At 33.8% G+C, this 19,687-nt stretch overlaps 1 protein-coding gene across 2 annotated transcripts in view; it reads left to right on the top strand.

Moving 5' to 3' along the window:
- Positions 1–19,687, top strand: part of LOC136971665 (solute carrier family 12 member 8) — a 30,888-nt gene that overhangs the window by 8,403 nt on the left and 2,798 nt on the right. The window contains exons 3-12 of one of the 2 annotated variants that reach the window (XM_067266134.1): positions 3,769–3,909; positions 8,109–8,300; positions 12,894–13,011; positions 13,088–13,201; positions 15,170–15,371; positions 17,952–18,039; positions 18,115–18,261; positions 18,341–18,646; positions 18,716–18,908; positions 18,981–19,063. In XM_067266134.1, the coding sequence (XP_067122235.1) occupies positions 3,769–3,909; positions 8,109–8,300; positions 12,894–13,011; positions 13,088–13,201; positions 15,170–15,371; positions 17,952–18,039; positions 18,115–18,261; positions 18,341–18,646; positions 18,716–18,908; positions 18,981–19,063 (1,584 nt within the window). The remainder of the gene's footprint in view (positions 1–3,768; positions 3,910–8,108; positions 8,301–12,893; positions 13,012–13,087; positions 13,202–15,169; positions 15,372–17,951; positions 18,040–18,114; positions 18,262–18,340; positions 18,647–18,715; positions 18,909–18,980; positions 19,064–19,687) is intronic. The other variant, XM_067266135.1, reaches the window with a different exon arrangement.

Here is a 19,687-nt window from a genome sequence, read left to right as displayed (position 1 = left end):
GTTTGGGGCTTATGTTTAGTTAGGACGAAGGTTCCCCACCACTCTCTTATTAGTAACCAAAAAAGAAGATAATAAACCAACTCACGAAAGAACGAGCACCGTAGGAAAAAATCACGCACACTTGCACTGCCCAGCGGAAATAAACAGTCCACAGAAAAAAAAATGGAGGGGAAATCCCCACACTCACTAGAAAAGAAATACTTACTAAACCGTCATAAAACATCTCAGAAACGGTTTATAAGATTTTGTCAGAGAATTGAAGCTGCCAGAAAGAAATTTGATGCTAGAAAAACTAAGTATGTAAATAAGGGGAGTAACCTAGCTGAATTGTGATGTCACCTCACAGCATAAAACCAGCACGCTAACTGAAGACGATCGAGGTGATTCCTGGTCGAGGTGTACTACTGAGTGAAAATTTTGAGGCAAAGTCCAGATTGAGAATTAGGCGATCTAAGCTGTTTAAAGAGGAATTCGATTTGACGATAGCGAAAGGATTGAGGAAACAGGTTCCTAGTATAGTGAGGTGACGGATAGACGTTTAGTTTGTAAGAGATTTTGTTCATAGTTCTTAAGTGTTTGATTTGTCGAATTTTCAAAGGGGAATTAAGATTAAGTTAAGCTAAGTAGCTGAGTTTTATTGTTGGGTTGACTTGTTGATTTTCATTAATAAATTTTGTTTTTGGATTATAGACAATTGTACATAGTTAAATTTGATTTACTAATTAAATATATTTGAAACTTTTGCTTTGACTTGATATTTGTCATTATTCTTACTAATTTTTTTGGTGCACGCGTAAAAGCCCAGGCCTGGCAAACTAATCTCGAATCCACGTAAAGTACCCGTTAGGTTAATGGAAGTTTTACCGGCCACAGTTAGTGTCGGTTTCCTAAGGTACTAAAAATAGTACTTTACAAGCTTGCATAGTATAAAATATGAATAGCACACAGTATAATGGGAGGAAGACACGATTAAATTGACAGGTAATTTTGAGGTAAAAATTATGCAGAAATTAGTACCTCTGGCAACAATAACAGCAATAACAGCTCTGCAGAAATTAGTACCTCTGGCAGTAATCCAGCTGGCATCAAGTCGAACAGAGTTTGGATGGCAGGTACAGTTACAGCAGTGCATACGCTTAAAACTTTATGCCAGAGTTCATCTATTATGCTGGCTGGCGAGTGGTGGTGTGCCAGTTTCTCGGCACCCACTGATCGTACATTCTCAATTGATGACAGATCTAGAAAACGTGCTAAGGCAACAGTCGAACACCCTCTGTATTCAGAAAGGTCTGGACAGCATGGGCAACATGTGTTCATGCATTGTCTTAACTTCAGAGGCCTTGAAGGTAGCACACAGCAACAGGCCTTAACACATCAGAAATGTAATTGTGCTGACCAAATTATCATCTATACGAACAAGAGGTGACCAGGATGTGTACTCACTGGCACCCCATACCATTACTCCCACAAGACAAAGATGAATTCATGCTGGCAATGAATGTTCCCCTCGGTGCCTCCACACTGATGTGGCCATCATAATGCTGTATGCAAAACTGGGCTTTGTCTGAAAAGACGACGGACACCACTCCTGTGTCCATATTCATCGTTGACCATTGTAGGCATGCCTGTCTCTGCTGCAGCATTATGCTGATAATCTGTGGTACTGCAGACACTTGTTCTGAAAACGGCTCAAGTTCCTGACTCAGTATGTCATGTGGCTGTATGATCCTGCAAAGCCATGTGGAAATGATATCTGTCCTCTTGGGTATTACTGACCGAGGACTGCTGAGATCCCACATGGCATTCTGTATGGCCTTCCTGGACCAATCAATTCCATATTCTCATGATAGTCATGGGATCATGACCAATGCAAACAGCAATAGTGTGAAACGATAAACTGCAGTTCCCATAGGCCACACTTCTACCACGATCAAACTCTGACATGTATTGATAGGCATTTCTCCTTCTTACACGAGGCATAACAAAACCTTTACACAAGCAACCAATGTGTGAATGCAATTTCTGCATGAAAAACCAGCTTTACAATCTTTCCTTTTATACAGACTGTAGGTGGCCTTACTCCTATCTACTCTGTGAGCATGCATTGAAATGCTAATCATTTGAATATTCCATCATGTTGTACAGTACCTTTCATGCAAATTTCACATTTGTTGAATGCCACCTTCATGGTGTAGCAATTTTAATATTCCAGCAATGTATTTGTTGGTCTAATAGATACAGATAATATATTATATATAATATTATATTGCATTTATAGGCATTTTTATGCATGAAATACAGCTAAAAAGGTTAAAAAAAATGATCGTTTGGGGTCAGGAACATATTAATCCATTTTTACATTGTTTCTTATGGGGAAAATTTGTTTCAGTTTGAGAACAAATCAGTTTCTGAACAACTCTTAGGAATGAATTATGTTTGTAAACCAAAGTTTGACTGTATGTGTATAAAAGAAACAAACAAAACGTGTTACAAACAATTAAAACATTGCTAAAAGAAAAATTCAATATGACTAGTCTTAGACAGCTATGATGTTGTTTGATAATCAAAACTGACGAAACTCAGAAAGGAATGTTGTTATACATACTCAATGAACCTTTTGACTTGATTCAATACAGAAGATTGCAAGGAATCCGAAACAGCAATGGAGATAAAAGGAGATCAAATGCAGATGCCAATTTTTCAAATTGTCATTTCATTCATACATACTGGGTCTAAATTAAATAATTACACAATAAATCTTAACTGCAGCAGACAAATCTATATTTTGCTAATGTTTTCAACACAAGAGAAAAACTTCATCAGTAGGCAAGATGAATGCCAAGTGTACGTAACAGTGACAAAGATAGAATCCATAACGGTGTGCATATTTTTTCGTATGCTAAGCATACGAAGAATGAAGTTATGTACACTGTTATGGATGCTACCTTTGTCAAGTTAGTCTTCATTCAGGTTTTGATTATCATTCTAAACAATTTGCTGTAGAACTATGAACATTTGTTGTATGATGTATACCAGGGGTGGCCAACTTTTGTGCACATAAGATCTACTTTTTATCGTAAAAATGTGTCGCGATCGACTTGTTGTCATAGGCATAGTCTAAGTGGGGAGGGGAAAGTGTGAAATACATACTATGTTTATACACTGTTTCAGTACGAAGTGCACTCACTGCTTGTGAGTCGAGTCATAACTGCATGTCAAGACATTGCTAGCGATCGACCAAAATTGGCTTGGCGATCGACCGGTTGATCGCGATCGACTTGTTGGCCACCCCTGATGTATACTATAGAAAATGTAATAATAAATATGTAAATGTTAAATAAGATGTTATTTTAAAGCAGGTTATAAACTTGTTAATAGTGAGGTTGAGGCCGAAGTTTTAAACACGAAAATGTGTACGTCGGACGTTCGGCGTCACTTTCCCGTAAGCCTAGAAGTTTGACAATGGTCTTTGGAAAGTCAGTGGAATCATGCTCAACATTCCAAACGCCATTGTCAAACTTCTAGGCTTACGGGAAAGCGACGCCGAACGTCCGACGTACACGTTTTCGCATTTAAAACTTCGGCCTCAACCTCTCTAACAATGTTGTCTTCTGCAAAGAATTGATAAACTAGAAAATGAATGTTTTATGTAATAACAAATCCTTTTTGTTATTTTAATAAGTAATTAATTTTAGTTTGATTGTTATTAATATAGGATAATCTGTTTGTAATTATTAAATTTTTAATTGATAACCTTTTTTTCCAAAGAACATTAGCAACAAACCATGGTGGAAGGCAAACTTCTTTTTATCAAAGCCAGTTTTATTTGGAACATGGGACGGTGTATTTACATCATGTATGATCAATCTCTTCAGTGTAATTGTCTTTTTACGAATTGGTTGGATAGTGGTACGTAAATTTTCCAAAGTAATTTCAAAGTTGCTATAAATTTATTTATATCAAATACAGAGCTGCAACTTAGAGAGCAAATGCGGCATGTGCCAGATAAGGGTTGCCGAGAGGAGCGCCTTCACGAAAATGTGAATTATTTAGGAAATTATTTGAAAAATAAATTATAAGGCCTACTTTACCGGTTCCAGGTAAAGGGAGCTTGAGAGGAAAGCTTGTATAAGGGAATAGTGGCAAATTATCACACTAACATTGCAAATCCCAAAACGAGAGGTGGCAGTGGCATATTAGTGTGGTTCAGGTGACAGAAATCCTAGTTACAGTCCTGTTAAATATGCAAACAATAAAACATCAAAATATCTATTGTAATCGTTAATAGATATACTTTAGACAGTGGCATAGCGAGGAGGGGTGCAAGGGGGTTCATTCATGTTTATTGACTGTAAAATAATTTACAATTCCCTGTACCTGCCAGAGGCACAACCATGGAGGGTGCAAGGGGGTGTATCATGCACCGGGCACCATTCGCAGAAGGCACCCAAATGGTCTCCAAGACAAACTGTATGTATTTCTGGAGGGGGAGAGGGGTGCCAATAAAGTGTTGGGCGCCAGTTATGTTCGCTACGCCACTGACTTTAAATACATGATCAAACTAAACAAAGTCATGTACAGATGTGATTTTGTTTAGTTTGTTAGCAAACGAGACATCTGATTTATTCTGACGGATTGTTTTGTGTGTAATTATAGCTTGATTGTCGTATGTTTTGTTTTCTAAGACTGTCTGGAGCTGTATTTTTATTATAATTGTATTATATATGTAGCAGTTTGTGTGTGTGTGTGCATGCTATGGATGTGTTATGTTTGATATTTGGTTATATTGATGTGAGTAGTCAGTTTGTGTTAAAAGTTGAAACTTGATAATGTATTTTATACTTTCATGCATAATGTAGTATTTACTACGAGTGTTGTCTGTAAATGTTCTTTTTTTAAAAACGTCCTTTTTGTAGTTTGTGTTTAAGACCCGGTCTTGTATGGCAATCGTGAACTCTTCCATCCTTTCGAAGAGGCACCTGTGAGTCAGCCAGCAGTTTGATGCAATTCTATCATTGTAATCCTGGCTAGTGAGTCTCTAGCAAATAGCATATAATCAGTGATTACACACTATTTGCTGTTATTGGTGTATAATAAATATTCGACATAGCTTAGCCAATTGAATTTGAATATTTTTAATTCATTCCTTTATCATCTCCACTCTAAATAAGAACTCTGTTTTTCTGAATGAGCCAGACTAATTGATATTTTTCTTTTCTGCACAAGGGGCTCTTTAGTTGGACTAACTTTTCTGGAAGGGTAAAATATGTAAGTTAAATATTAAAAATACTAACTATAAAAGTATTTGGGTAAATGGCCGGGGCTCCGTTCAGAGTATAGAGCAGTGGTTCTCAACTGGGGTCCACAGAAAAAAAATATACCAAATTGGGGTTCACAGTGATATTTTAGTGATCTATAGGGTAATTCTACTTTGGAACAATTGTTTTACTGAGAATTAAATTTTTACAGTATATATATATTGTCAATTTATCGCTCATTTCTTGCATAAGGGTTAAAATATAAATTATTTAAAATATTGAATACGTATACAACATATATATCTCACTGACAAAGATCAAGGAGATAGTAAATATCAATGTCTATGAGAGTCCACAAAAAAGATAAAGAGAAAAAGGGGTCCATGGGTAAAAAAAAAGGTTGAGAACCACTGGTATAGAGTAAGGTAACCCCCCCTATGAGTTCCTCTGCCCACATAAAATGAATTGGTTTTTAATTTTGTCGGAGTCGGCCTACTAAAATTATCAGGAGTCGGAGTCGAGTGTTTTTTTACCGACTCCGCAGCCCTGGGTTAGATAGAAGAAAAATAACATTGAAAATTTACTAAACAGTGTAACAAAGCTAGTAGACCTGAGTCTACTGCTATATCTTGGAGGGTAAATACAATCAGAACAATAAATAAGGACTTTACAAAATACTCGAGATTTAAAACTAACATTTAATTATAGACAATCATTATAATTATATGTACAAAGGAATCATTTGAGGACTCAAAACGATAAAAAAAACATCTTACAAACTAAGAATATATATACTATACATATTTTTCTATATACATTAAATATCGCGTGTGATATCGAAAATAAGATCTTAAGTCAGTTCCTTATTACTTCGTTAACACTTATTCCTCCTCACTTAGTAATATAAAACACTCTTGCCTCAGATGCAATTGGATTCTGCCGATTCTTCCTGATCCCTCACAGATAGTCCTTCTAGTGGTCCGGGATTCTTCTATCGATTTTGCCGTCGAACCCTCGTAAGCAGAATCTGACGAGAAAATACCTTTGCTACAAAAGTTCTTGTCCTTTTATACTACCTGTCATTAAGCATGACGTAAGGCCCGTTGTCTAGACCACTGGCCAATCACGTTCACGACGGGTAACATCCGACCAAAACCCGATGTCGACACGCAAACGGAATTTCACAAAAATAAGTAAATAACAAAAACAAAAACCCGACACGACATGTTTAATTAAAAAAACGCGAAAAAAAAAAATAATAACAATAATAATAATATAATGCCTTGGCATTACAACAGTGTATTTTGTTAAAATTGTTTGAAAATATTTTAAATTAGTTATAATAATAAAACAATTAACAACTTTATTAATTAACAAGTTAATTGATAAAGTACTGTTTCTCATGAGTATGTTTGATTTGTTTTTTAGACTTTTTTTGCAAGAGATATGTAAACAACAAAGATAAAAATAGGCAGAAAAGAGTTTAAATTACTAATTTTTTTTCAATTGCTTCATCAAGTTTTATTATATTTCATAGTAACGTACGGTTCTGTATCCAAATAAACATTGTACTAAACCCGATAACATTAAGCCAATACATCGCCAACTGCTGTAAATAATCGTAATTAGCCCGATTTATTTACGACAGTTGGCGATGTATCGGTTCTGTATCGATGCAAAACTCAGTTTTCCATATTTTATCGCACAGTTCTATAAAATGTTTAGAAGTAAATTGTGTCCCATTTTATCATTTCCAACTTTACATATGAATTGGTCTTTGTGTTTTGTTTAGTAACAAACAATCTAAAATAGATTAAGAAAAAACAGGTGGTATATTCAGGTTAAAGGGACATATGCTCCGTTAAGCAGGATTATAGAATTCACTTTTTGTGTTTAAAAAATGTAAAAATATACAATATCGAAGACACGTACTTTCATAATATTGAAATACAGGTAAATAAGGATTATTTACATATAATAAGGAAGCAGACATTGGATGGAGGTCCAGGTATTGTAACTGGCAACTCATCTGCATGGTAAATGGAAGTTGCAGGTTCAAGTCCTACTCCAGACTAATTCTTTTCTTCCAGAAATTCTAAATTAAAAAATTAATATATTATAATTATTACAAAATGGCAGTTTAATTATGTAAATCTAGACAAATTCATTTGTATCTAATTATTAACTTAGCCTAATCATATCCTGTAATTACAAGGCTACGTTAGCCTAGCTTAGCCTAACGCAGCCCTGTAATTTGGCAGATTGGCTTTAATCAAAAATCGGGTTTGTTCAGTTGTTGTTTATATATAATTACTCACTGTATCTGTATTTAATGTTGTTTAACCTATTGGACAATGGGTTTAAGGCAGACAGAATCACGGAGTGAACTTGTATATTCGGCTTGTTCTGATGTATGTGTCACAAAGTTCGAGGTGTAGTGTTGTTCTCGAGTGTTGTATTGCGTTTTCTAGAAATGTAATGTGTGTTGGGTATTTTGTATAGATAAAGTGTAAGCAATAATCATGTGCATGGAATGCTGTTGAATGCTTTCTTGTAATCTATGTATGTTTCTATTGTTTTTGTTCTTGTTCAATGTGTAACTGTTCTTTGCATCCCATATGATCTTTGCAGCAACCTTTTTATTGTTCTTTGTGATACATAAAGTGAGTATCTTATTGTTTGAAGGCACGTGATTGGTCCGTAAATGTTATGGTAGAATGAACTAATTGGCTGCTAACATATTGATTTTGGTGTGCTGGTGGAAACTGAATGGTGTCGAGTCACTATTTAATAGTTTAGATGAAGTATAATTGAAGTTTTGTTTACTAATATATTACAATTTATTTACAGGGAAATGCTGGAATAATACAAAGTGTATCAATTGTTTTGATGACTGTAATAATTTGTACAATAACGGCATTAGCGGCAATTGGAATATGTGAACGCTGTCATGTCGAAAGTGGTGGTGTTCATTTCATAATTGCTCATGTTTTAGGAGCACAGTTTGGTGGAGCCGTGAGCATTGTATATTGCTTTGGACAAGTAAGCATTAAAATACAGTTATCCCTTGTATAAAATGGTAGTTAATAACACTTACCTAAAAATATTTCATTTTTGTATTTAGTAAAATTTAATTTATAAAAAGAAAACATTTACAGTCTTAAGGGCTTAAGTCCGAATGCAATGACGACGATACCTGGTTGATAGAAAAGTTAGGGCAATTTTTTTTCTCAAACAAAAAATATGGCGATTATTAATTTTAATAACATACATACACATATTGAGGTTTACACGTTGTGACTGTATCGACAAATCCTTCCACCGGCTGGATGATTTGTTAACCGAATGCAATTAATGATCTAAGTCTAATGCTAAGCCTAATACTAACTATTACAATTATGATTAAATCTATTTACAAAAGTTACATTGACGACACATATGCTGGTCGATCGCTGGTAACTCTCCCAACGAATGAGAGAAATAACTATAGATCGGCAATAATCGTTTTTAAAGAAGTTATATAATGTAACCGTCGTAGGTCCACACAATGTTTTCGTCTCGATGACGATGGATTGCTTTTCTTGCCCTTCACAACTCAAACCTCGCTACATCAGACTTCCTCCCTCCTTACCTCCTTTTCTTCTCATATAGTCCCTTGAAGTTCTTCCTATGAAGAATAGTCCACCAGAAGGAAACAAAAAAAAGAGCCCGAACATGGCGCTCCCACAATTTATATACCGCGCCAATAAATTGAACAAAAGACACGCGAGCCATACGTCACAAACATAGACCAATCACGATAAACAACAACGGTAAAACCCGGTACGTGACAAACGGAACTAAGTATAGTATACAAGTACGCGACTAGGCGGTAAATTCCGATACGGAGTTTACCGAAGGAATAAAACAACATAGTGTCATGACACTACAAGGGCTTAAGTCCGAATGCAATGACGACGATACCTGGTTGATAGAAAAGTTAGGGCAATTTTTTTTCTTATCCTGTCAGCTTACATTAAAGTAAACCTGACAAAAAGCATAAAATAATTTGAAAGCTCAATATTCTAAAATCTGTGATCAAATATGAGACAAAACACATGCTTGGTCAAATAAAAAAAATATCAAATAATAAAGTTTATACTTAAAAATTGTGAAATTTTGTACAGAGGATTTCTAAAGCCGTGTTGTACAAGGGATACCTGTACTTATTATTACTTATACATTTTGTTTTTAATCAGATTTTAATAATTTACAGTTTAATATAATAATTGAATTTAATTTATTATTAAAATTAAGAAAAACTCTTAAAACATTATCATAATACTTATCATTTTAATGTGATTAATAAGTCTTAAATCAAATTTTTATAGCCGCACTAATATTTATATTTGTATTAGCATTTCATCACCTAACACGGTCTTCAAGTTTCAATAAGTTTGAGTATGGATTCCCTTGCTTTTCATCTTCATGGTGTGTGCGCATGCCAAGTCGAGTGGTCTCTATTGAACAAGTAGTCTTATTTGCTACAAATGTCTGTAATACTTGAGACTAACTAGATTTATGAAGCTTACTTCTATAGACCTTTAAATAAATTTATTTAATATATGTACAAAGAAAAGACAAAACAAAAACAAAACACAAAAAAAGTGATAACCCCAGCATTGTGAGATGACAGTCTGGGAACACCTGCTTTAATATCCAAACTGTTTAAGAGTCCATCTTCAGTCTATTCTCCCTTCAATTCTGGCACTCTTCTCTGTTTTCTTGCTCTCTTTTTTCTTTTTCTCTTCTGCGTAGTAGCCCATTCTCACTTATTTGTTTTCCATCTCTCTTACATTCTCTCCAGCACCTTAGACTTTTAAGGAAATGGGCTTACACTTCTCTTTAAGTCAAAAAGATAGAGAAGTAATATTGACCATTGTCGGGACAGTAATAAACTAATAAAATTAAGTTATAAATTGTGATAGATTGGTTGGATAGATACAAAAATCGATGTAATAATATCAATAGTATTCATTCATATGTATATAGCTTACTTTTGATTGCAATATTTTTCTTAAATTTTACTGGATGATAGACTACTTATTTGTTACAAAAAGCTATTCCTGAGATGAGTCATTTACATTATCGAATAATTATTCCTAATATCTGCTTTCTTTCACCATTATTTCTACGATTCTCTCTCTCCCCCTCTGTTAATGAAACTTTAATATTATTTTTCCCATTCCATTTATTTATATGCTTTTGTATCCTATCCTATTAAATCTGACACGGATGCACATCTTTCATGGTAAAGCTGGTCCTTCAAGAAACCCCATAACCAGAAGTGAGAGCAAGATGAATGAGGAAGCCAAGCCATTGTGAAGTAACAGCTGATCATCTGTTCATCTGTGAAAATCCATTTAAGGTGGTGTACCATCTTGCATGAATACAGTATCCTGAGGCACATGCATTGTTGAAACTTGGGATTGTAAAAGTCGTCAACACGTTAAGATATCGTTCTCCAGCAATAGAACAGGTTCAGACCCAGTTGCATAGCTTCGGTGCCACGTATCGGTGACTTTTTGTGTGAAAACTTTTTATTTAATAAATGGCAAGTCCAAATTTTGTTCCCAGCAGTAGCAGTAAAACATGCTCCAGAACCCTCTGAGTTGCGGAAATTAAATTTATTTGCATAAGAATATACTCTACAGTAACAGTAATAGCTAAATGTGAAGCTTCGGAAATGGGTTTAGAATTTATGAAAAAACGAAAAAGAAAATTTTTTATTGTTTTTGAATAGAAGCAAATAATAATAATAATTATTATAATAAATTAATGTTGTAAAAAAACCCATCAACAAGTAAAAAAATAGGGAAAACGAAAAATGATTTTATGTCCATAAAAGGACATGATTGTAGAAATTTCCGAGAAAATAGGGCTTCTCGGGTTGAACAATAGATGAATTTGAGTACTGCGATTGAACATCTTCGATAGGAATCAAATTGTCAGTCAATGTTGACTCATCCAACGATCTGGGTTCCGATCTCGTTACAATTTGTAACAAAGGGGGAATCAATTGGAGGGCGGAAGGCAGTCAGCATCGACCTATTGGAATGTTCGATCTGGGACTTAAGAAAAACTTATAAAAACTGTAAAAGAAAGGATGTGACGCTCTTGGTTCTTTGTTCTTGGATCTTTGTCTCGCGATCTTACAACTGTGTTTCCATGATCTTTGGCAGTTGGATTACATCTCTTTTGGAATGTCACTCGCTCCCTGGGAGTTGTCTCCTGTTACCTTGTGAAGTGCGTGAATACCGTACACAAAGAAACTGGAATTTTTAAAATCAGAATATTTAATTTGCATAACAGGATACAGGAATTTTTGTGGGATGCCAGCAAAAAAATTTCTTTTCCCGACAGGTATACGTATAAGTATAGTTGCCAACACTATGGCGAGAATACTGACATATGTTAAATCTCGCGACAATTCCTTTCTTTTTTTACAAAATAAGCAGTCTACTAAGAGTAATTAAAATATACGTATATCTTACAACTAATTATAATTAATGTAGGACGATAGATAAATGTAGAAGAATAAAGTAAAGAATAGAATGAAAAAGAAAGTGGTGCCCAAATATTTCGGTGTTATTACGGTGCGATATATATATATATATATGTTGGACAGATCTCTTCTTAATCACAAAAATGTTAATTTCTTCTCTAAAACGTAAATTCCTTGACAGACGTGGACAAAAAAATACTCTTGAACTTTTTTCGATCAGGATTTTCCGTCTTTCTCTCGTACCTCTTTGTCGTCTCCACGTGGTCCCAAAAATGTGGTGGAGAGCTACCTTTGGTGCGTCTTTCCTCGTCCAGTCTTAGCCAAAGAATGACCACTTGGTTCCCGTTCTACCCCGAGGGCCGCATACCGTCCCATTGTCCTTAAGAGACCACCTGCTGTTGTGCCATTAGGCACCGGTTGAGAGAAAATTCCAGGAAGGGAAGATAATAGTAATAGGAAGAAGAAATAAAGAAAAATATATATTCTAATATAAAATAAAATACAACTGTACAGTACAATAATGGCATTTAGCCACAACCTGAACCACCCCTGCTTCTGGAACTTTCCCTATAGAACTGAACCGTGCGCCCATGGGCCATCAAACTTCCAGCGAAAGGAGGACTTTTCGTTTGGACATTCGCCATCCAAAGAGAGGCCCAAAAGATTTGAACACCGTCGCCAATAAAAGTGTATCGTGATTGTAAGCATCTTTTGTTATATAAACGGGTTAAGGATGAGAGTCTGTCTCTGAAAGTTTTTTTTTTTTTCCACTCCCCACACGTTTGTCGTGACTGCGCGACTATTCTGGCTAAAGCAGTCGGTCGGCAAACCTCCCATAAACTTGGAACTTTATTATTCATTTCTTTTATTTTTCTTCTTCTCATTTCTTCATTACCGACTCTTACATTCCCATTCTTTGAGAATATTGACTCCGTCGTCACAAATTCCCGAAATCTATTAAATTGAAATCAGTATCTGAATATAAGAGAGACTCGGATATTTGAGCTATAAAATTTATTGACATTAATAAAAATTTATTTAGTATTGTACAAAATAATTAAATAATAATACTTTATTAATTTTTTCATTAGGCAGTGAGCTGCGCTTTACACGTGATAGGTTTTGCCGAATCCGTATCCCAGTTGTTAAAAATTGCAAATATATGGTTGCAGCGATTAATAGCAACATTGTTAATAATTTTACTTCTAGGTGAGTGATTTTAATGATAGACATAATTAATAAAATATACCCTATTTTCTTTTAAAATTAATTTTCTTTCTTTAAGGTATCAATCTTGCCGGTGTAAAATGGGTTATCCGACTACAGTTTGCACTTTTAATTGTTTTACTCTTAGCAGCTCTGGACTTTGCCGTTGGAACATTTGTACATATTGATCCAGGTATTCTATTGAAGTACTGTATATTCTGAAGATTTTCAGTGTTATTTGAATACATATTTATTTATTAAATTTCAAAAATCCTAATAGTTTACAAACAGCTAAGTTTAATAAATATTGTTAAAAAATATATACAGTAGACCCCCTATAACACGGTAGATACGTTCCGTGTTATATGAATTCCGCGTTGTACAAGTTACTTAGATTTTACAAATACACAAGCCATTCACAGCCCGGCACTTGTGCAGTTTAGGGGGTACGGCTGTTTGAAAGATTTTCTTCCATAAAATTAATCGATTCTAGACTAATTTGACTCGAACATTTCCAAAACATGTATAATTTTTGGGAATAATCCATATAAAATATGCTATAGACAAAAAATTGTAGGAATACTTACCGAGTGTGCACCGTTCGAAGACGCCATTGCTTAAGCTCGTTTTCGTCACGGAGCAACTCGTCGAATGGCGGATGCGTTTCTTGATAAGTTATTCTTTCTGCGAAAAATTCGCCGAACTTTGGAGACATCATTAATAGAAATATAATTTTTATGGCCATTGACTAATAAATGTTTCTTAGTAGGTCCGCTGCTCGTTTAAACTCGACGGTTTGTGCAATGTCCGCTATAGGTCCAGATTCGACCAATCCTGTCTAGACACGAGTCGGCCACGACAATCTGTCTCATTCTTTTACCGTGTTGTACGAGCCTCTTTTAGCGTGCTACACGAACACAATTACAATTTTTCCACTGTGTTATACGAATCCATTTTAAATGAACCCGTGTTATGGGGGGCATCTACTGTATATTTAAGTACATATTCTGGATGTCATATTTTGTCAAAATACTTTAATGTTAATAATAATGAATATCCTATCGGGTCCAATTGGGGAAACGTGTAAATACTCATATTGTGTCGATACTATGAATCAAAAGGAAAGATCAATTGCTCCAAAATCTGCCCTTTAGTAATTATATGTCAAAAAGTTTGAAAAATGGATCAAAAAATCAAAATATGTTTAGGATAAAAAGAAATTTATTTAATATTTTTAAAAATAATCACTTCAAACTTCAATACTCTTTAACGATTTCTTTAATTCAGAAAACGTTCAGAAAAGTCAGCTTCTCTTAGGAAGGGTTGTTGTTGAACGAAAGTTTCAACTTTAGAAGGAAAATGGTTTTAGTCACTAGTACTCGTATAAGATGAGTTAAAACTAAGTTTCCTAAATACTTCCCAAGTCGAAGAAAGAGTATTAAAGCTTGGAGTGATTTTTCTGAAAATTTGTACGGAAATTTATTTAATAATACAGTATGTTTGGTTATTTTTCACTCACCCCATAACTTCTTGAACACATCTCTTATTTAAAAAATATATTTTGTAATGCTTGAAGACTGAATAGAGTCCACTATCTTGGAAAATATAAATATATCTTCCAAGAAAGTGAATCTACTCCATGATGATCATTCAATAGTTGTTAAGCAAACTTTAATATAGTGTTTATATATCATATCGTCAAGGCCAAATGATCTACTGGATTATATTGGGCTGTAATATGGCTACTATTTAATAACTAAATACTCAGTAAATTTGCCGAGCAAGCATTAGGTGCGATCTCTTGATAAATAAATTAATTTTTAATTTAAAAAGTTCTGGAAGAAAAGAATTTGCCTGGAGCAGAACTCAAGCCCACAACTCCCAAATATCGTGCGGACACATTGCCAGTTATATTACCCAGACCTCTGTTTGATCTTCGTCTCCAGAATTATAAACAATTTAGATATAACCATATGATAGCCTGATATAATCCAGCAGATTGTTTGGCCTTAATCAAAAATCTGGTTAATAGATGTTTATATTTCTATCATACTTGTATCGCTGCCATCATGTAAAATATTTTTATATAGGCTATTCATATATATTTCTTTTATATCGGGTGCATTTTTAAAATATTAAATCAATTTTTTTTTTTTTATAGAGAGTGGAGTAACCGGATATAATTTAAATAATTTTTATAACAACTCTGGACCTCAATATCTAACAGGAGAAAACTGGTTTACGGTCTTTGGAATTTTTTTTCCTGCCATGACTGGTATTTTAGCAGGAGTTAATATGGGTGGTGACCTGTACAATCCTTCCAAAGACATACCTGTCGGTACCTTGGCTTCCATCGGAACTAGGTAACGACCGTGATGATAATTTATATTATTTCATATAACTTAGATAAATTGTATAGTAATATTTTAATTTAGGATTCAATATAATACTATGCTGCCTGATGCTAATAATAATTAAACAGTCCTAATCAATAAGTAATTGAAATTTTCTGTTATTTATAATAGACTCCACACATCTATCAATATTGAAAAGAAAAATGCTTGAAAATATTTTTTACGATAATGCCAAGTTAGACAGCATTCTTTGTAAATTTGAATAGCATGCTTCTAATTACGACATTTGTTAATCAATAATTAAAATAATAATGTACAAACGTCCCAAAGCCCGATATTTTAGTAGTATGTCAAACAATTGTTGGAGAGGTGATGTCTAATGTCTACCTCTAGTACCAAATCATTTAGAATTTGATTAAAAATAAGTAGCCCGATTTAATTAATCTACACTCATTTGACATAAAATAATAATGATAATTTATTACAATAAGTTACAACAAAAAACAGAAAATGAAAAATTCTTTCTGCATGTTCATTCTTTTTCCAAAAGCTCTGCATGTCTCATTTGTAGAAGATGTAAATGCCTACAATTTGTTCAGACGATTGATGTCAGATGGCATATAGTCGTTTCAAGATAGTCGCCGGTGTTGATGGGAGAGTTTTCTTTTCTTTTTATGCACTTTATTATATAAAATTTAAAAAATAAAGTAAAACTATGAAAAAAGTATTTGAATTAAACTGTTGGTTTGGTCTCATAAATGTTAGGACACAGCAATACTCTAATAAATTAATAAACTAACGTCAAGTAGAAATTCTACTTGAGTAAATACATTGAAAGTAATCATATTTATTAAAGATAATTCTAATAAAATGTCAAAACAAGTGTCAAATTGTGTAAGTTTTCGTTTTACGAGAACAAAGCCAGAATTATTTGATACAGTTTTATTGATAATGGAATGAAGACTTTATGCCATTGTGTTTACAAATTATGTTTTACTGAACTTGTTTTTCATTGGTTATTGACTCTATTTTCTGAGATGTTTTTTACTTTGGAAAATTTTTCTGTTTTTCTTCCCTTTTTCAGCTGTAAATTTTTGCAAGTAGGAACCTGGTTTAGTGTTTTCAAATTCTAATGATTGCTAAATAGTTGATAAATAAATTCTATGAATAATATCATGTGTATAATAAATAAGTCTAAATTTATAGGGATGATTCATTTGGATAATTTGAAAGCTAAGTCGTAATAAATGGATTAGTTGTATGAAATTCAAATTCAGAAAAGCATTAGGTTGAGACTCCACTAGCATAAAATCACGAGTAAAAACTTTCACTATAATTATTTTTAATCACGTGACCTACTGGTATTTGCATTTTGTGCTTGAATTGCAATGGTGGTCCAGCTCCAATTGCAAAGTTTTTACAGCAATTGTACTGCCACCAATTGTCAAAAATAAATACTTTTTTGCATGTAAATTGGTGAAAACAAAGCATTGTAGCTTCATTGATGTTAAAACTAATGTTAAAACTAATCAAAAATCTTCACAAGCATCAAAATTGCTAGAACTAGAGATAGAATAGATCAAACGTGAATAAAAACTCTTTCTTGCAGTTTTCACACGATGTCATGATGTAGTCCATCAACTTCTGATTGGTTGACGATACCATTTTACAGACGTATTTGCGTCGAAAATTGAACACTGCTCGACTTGCTTTACGCTTGTTTTATGCCCTGCTCCTGCATAAAATATCATGGTCACAGGATTAAAAATAACTATGTCGAGGTTTTTTATGCTTAGACTTTGAAAAGGTGTTTTTAGTCATCCATCCTCTCATTGTTATCCTTGATGCTGCTCTCATTGTTCTGACACTTGCCAGGCCATTATTTGAAGTTGAGAATAAGTTTGATGATAAAATTCACTCTTAAATACCCTCATTGATAAAAAAAAAAGTTATACACCAAGGTGTTATTGGAACTGAATGAAACTTTATTACCTGTATTAGTTTAGCATGTTGAATAAAGAGAGATTAAACAAATTAATGAATGAGCCAAAGCATAATCTATAGCAGCGATGCTCAAATTTTTCAATTGGTGGGTCAGTAGCAAGTAGATGAGCCATAAATACCTTATACATTCCATATATACAAACAGTAGACTTATAAGTATACTTCTATATGTTATACATTGATCTTATCCTTGCCTGAACATAAAATCTGCATAGTGAGTGGAAATCTTTCAACAGATTAGCTGATTTTAGTGTCTTACTAATACTAAGTAAGGGATAGCATTGGAATAAAGGTTTTTTTTTGTGTGTACCGAAGATGGCTGAAGTGAGGCCGAAGACTTTCAAGTAAATAAATAAAATTACATATCTCACTTTTACAATTATAATTTGTGGAATTTTTTATTCGATTCCAGGGGAGGACAAGTGCTTCATTTGTCTCCCACTCTGCAGATGCCCATGGTTGAGGGATATTAATATGTTTTAAGATTGACTAGTCTATTACTGAATTACCTTTCTAATAAATAGCGAATACTGATAATTAAGTATCAACTTTAAAAATGACTATATTAACACAGCTATGTTTTAGTTTGTTTATCTACATGATGTTCATAATGGGATTAGGAGCAACTTGCGAAAGGCACGCTCTTCAAGCAGATTATCTAATAGCCGAAAAAGTAAATATGTTTTTTTTTAAAAATATTAAATATAAATTTGGGTATATGAGATTTTATTAAGAAATTTGTTGACAGGTTTCGAGTTTAGGTGTTATGTTTCTGGCTGGATTATATATTTCTTCTATGTCAACTTGTTTGGGTTCTCTCTACGCCACTCCGAGAATCATCCAAAGTATAGCAAATGAAAAAGTCATACCTTTGATAAAATTTTTAGCACACGGAGTAATTTATCATTTTAAAATTTTTGCGATTTTCTTTTAAAAATTTAAATAATCCTAATTTACGTTCCTGTATTTAACAGAAAGGACCAAACAAAGTTCCAGTTTTTGCACTTATATTGTTTTCTGTCATCACAGTCGTTTTCATATTGGTTGGAGAAATAAACACCTTGGCGCCGATAGTGACGATACCGTATCTTCTGACTTATGCGGCTATAGAATATGCATATTTTTCGTTAGCGATGACTTTTGACATGCAGAGAAAGAGAGAAGAAAAATTTGGCAATCAACAGTTGCTCAGTCCAGATTTCATTGCTCAGAGTAATGGTTTTGCAACTGACATAACGACAGGGAAAATTATTATGTACGGCAGTACTAATAACAGTAAGGTAAGTTTAATGCTTAGGTTAAATTCTTCATTCTCGTGTAAATTTAAATACGAATCTAAATTATTCTAGTATGGAGATTTGGATCATTTATTTCCCGAAAGATTAGGACGTAAAAGCATAAATCGCCGAGGTAGTCAGAGCACCATTACAGAATCGCCTCTCACTTCGCCCGACGATCATAGTTCTGTGTGTACGGCGGCAAGTAAAGATACAGAAACGAGTAAATCCCACGCAGATTCTGCGAGTAGCCTTTTAGGGAAAGGTATATTATTAACGTGGTTATTCACATATATTTGATCCAGCTTTTTAAAATTATTAAATTTTTCTATCGTAGGAAGATTGCCGATTCCAGAGATTACAAGCAAGTCATCTAGATGGTATTCATATTTGTCTAATCGATGGATTGCTTTTTTTGGAGTAAGTTTAATATTGATATTACTTAATACTACAGTGGACAAAAGTATTAACTCGAGTCAATTTTGGCCTTTCTTGCTGTCAGCCAATTTAAAAATAAGTAAAATCAGTAAAAATAACACAAGAAAATGAGTATTTTAAAAAATTACATTTTATGACAATAAAAACAATCTGGCATAAGTATTGATTCATATAATTATTAACTAGTTTTTCAATTAGTTTCAACTGAATATTTTCTGTATATTTAATAAATTTGCATGAAATCATTGCTCCAAAGTATACATTGCTTCTTACATACCTATTGATATTATGTGTAGTAAGACTATAATCCAGCTACACTTTGGTAAATGCATTTTGAGTGCATTAATTTTTTTATAAAACTCATCCCTACCCTCAAAATTAAGTTACAGTTTACTCTGCATAAGTCGACACCCGGATAACTCAACACCATAGGTTAATTAGTCATTTTCTGTGGTCCCGGCCGACTTACGTAGGCACTAATGTTATTAACCTTAAAAAACTCGGTTTACTCGACATCGTTTAACTCGTCACCACTGGATAAATCAACATACTTTTTCTGTTTCACACTTTTTAGACGTCTGATAAGTCGACTCCCCTCCTGAAAAA

This window comes from Centruroides vittatus, unplaced genomic scaffold (assembly GCF_030686945.1).
Source record: "Centruroides vittatus isolate TY-2023 unplaced genomic scaffold, ASM3068694v2 contig_2682, whole genome shotgun sequence".
Taxonomy (NCBI): domain Eukaryota; kingdom Metazoa; phylum Arthropoda; class Arachnida; order Scorpiones; family Buthidae; genus Centruroides; species Centruroides vittatus.
Note: the sequence above shows the minus strand (reverse complement) of the source record. Positions and strands in the feature narration are given on the sequence as shown.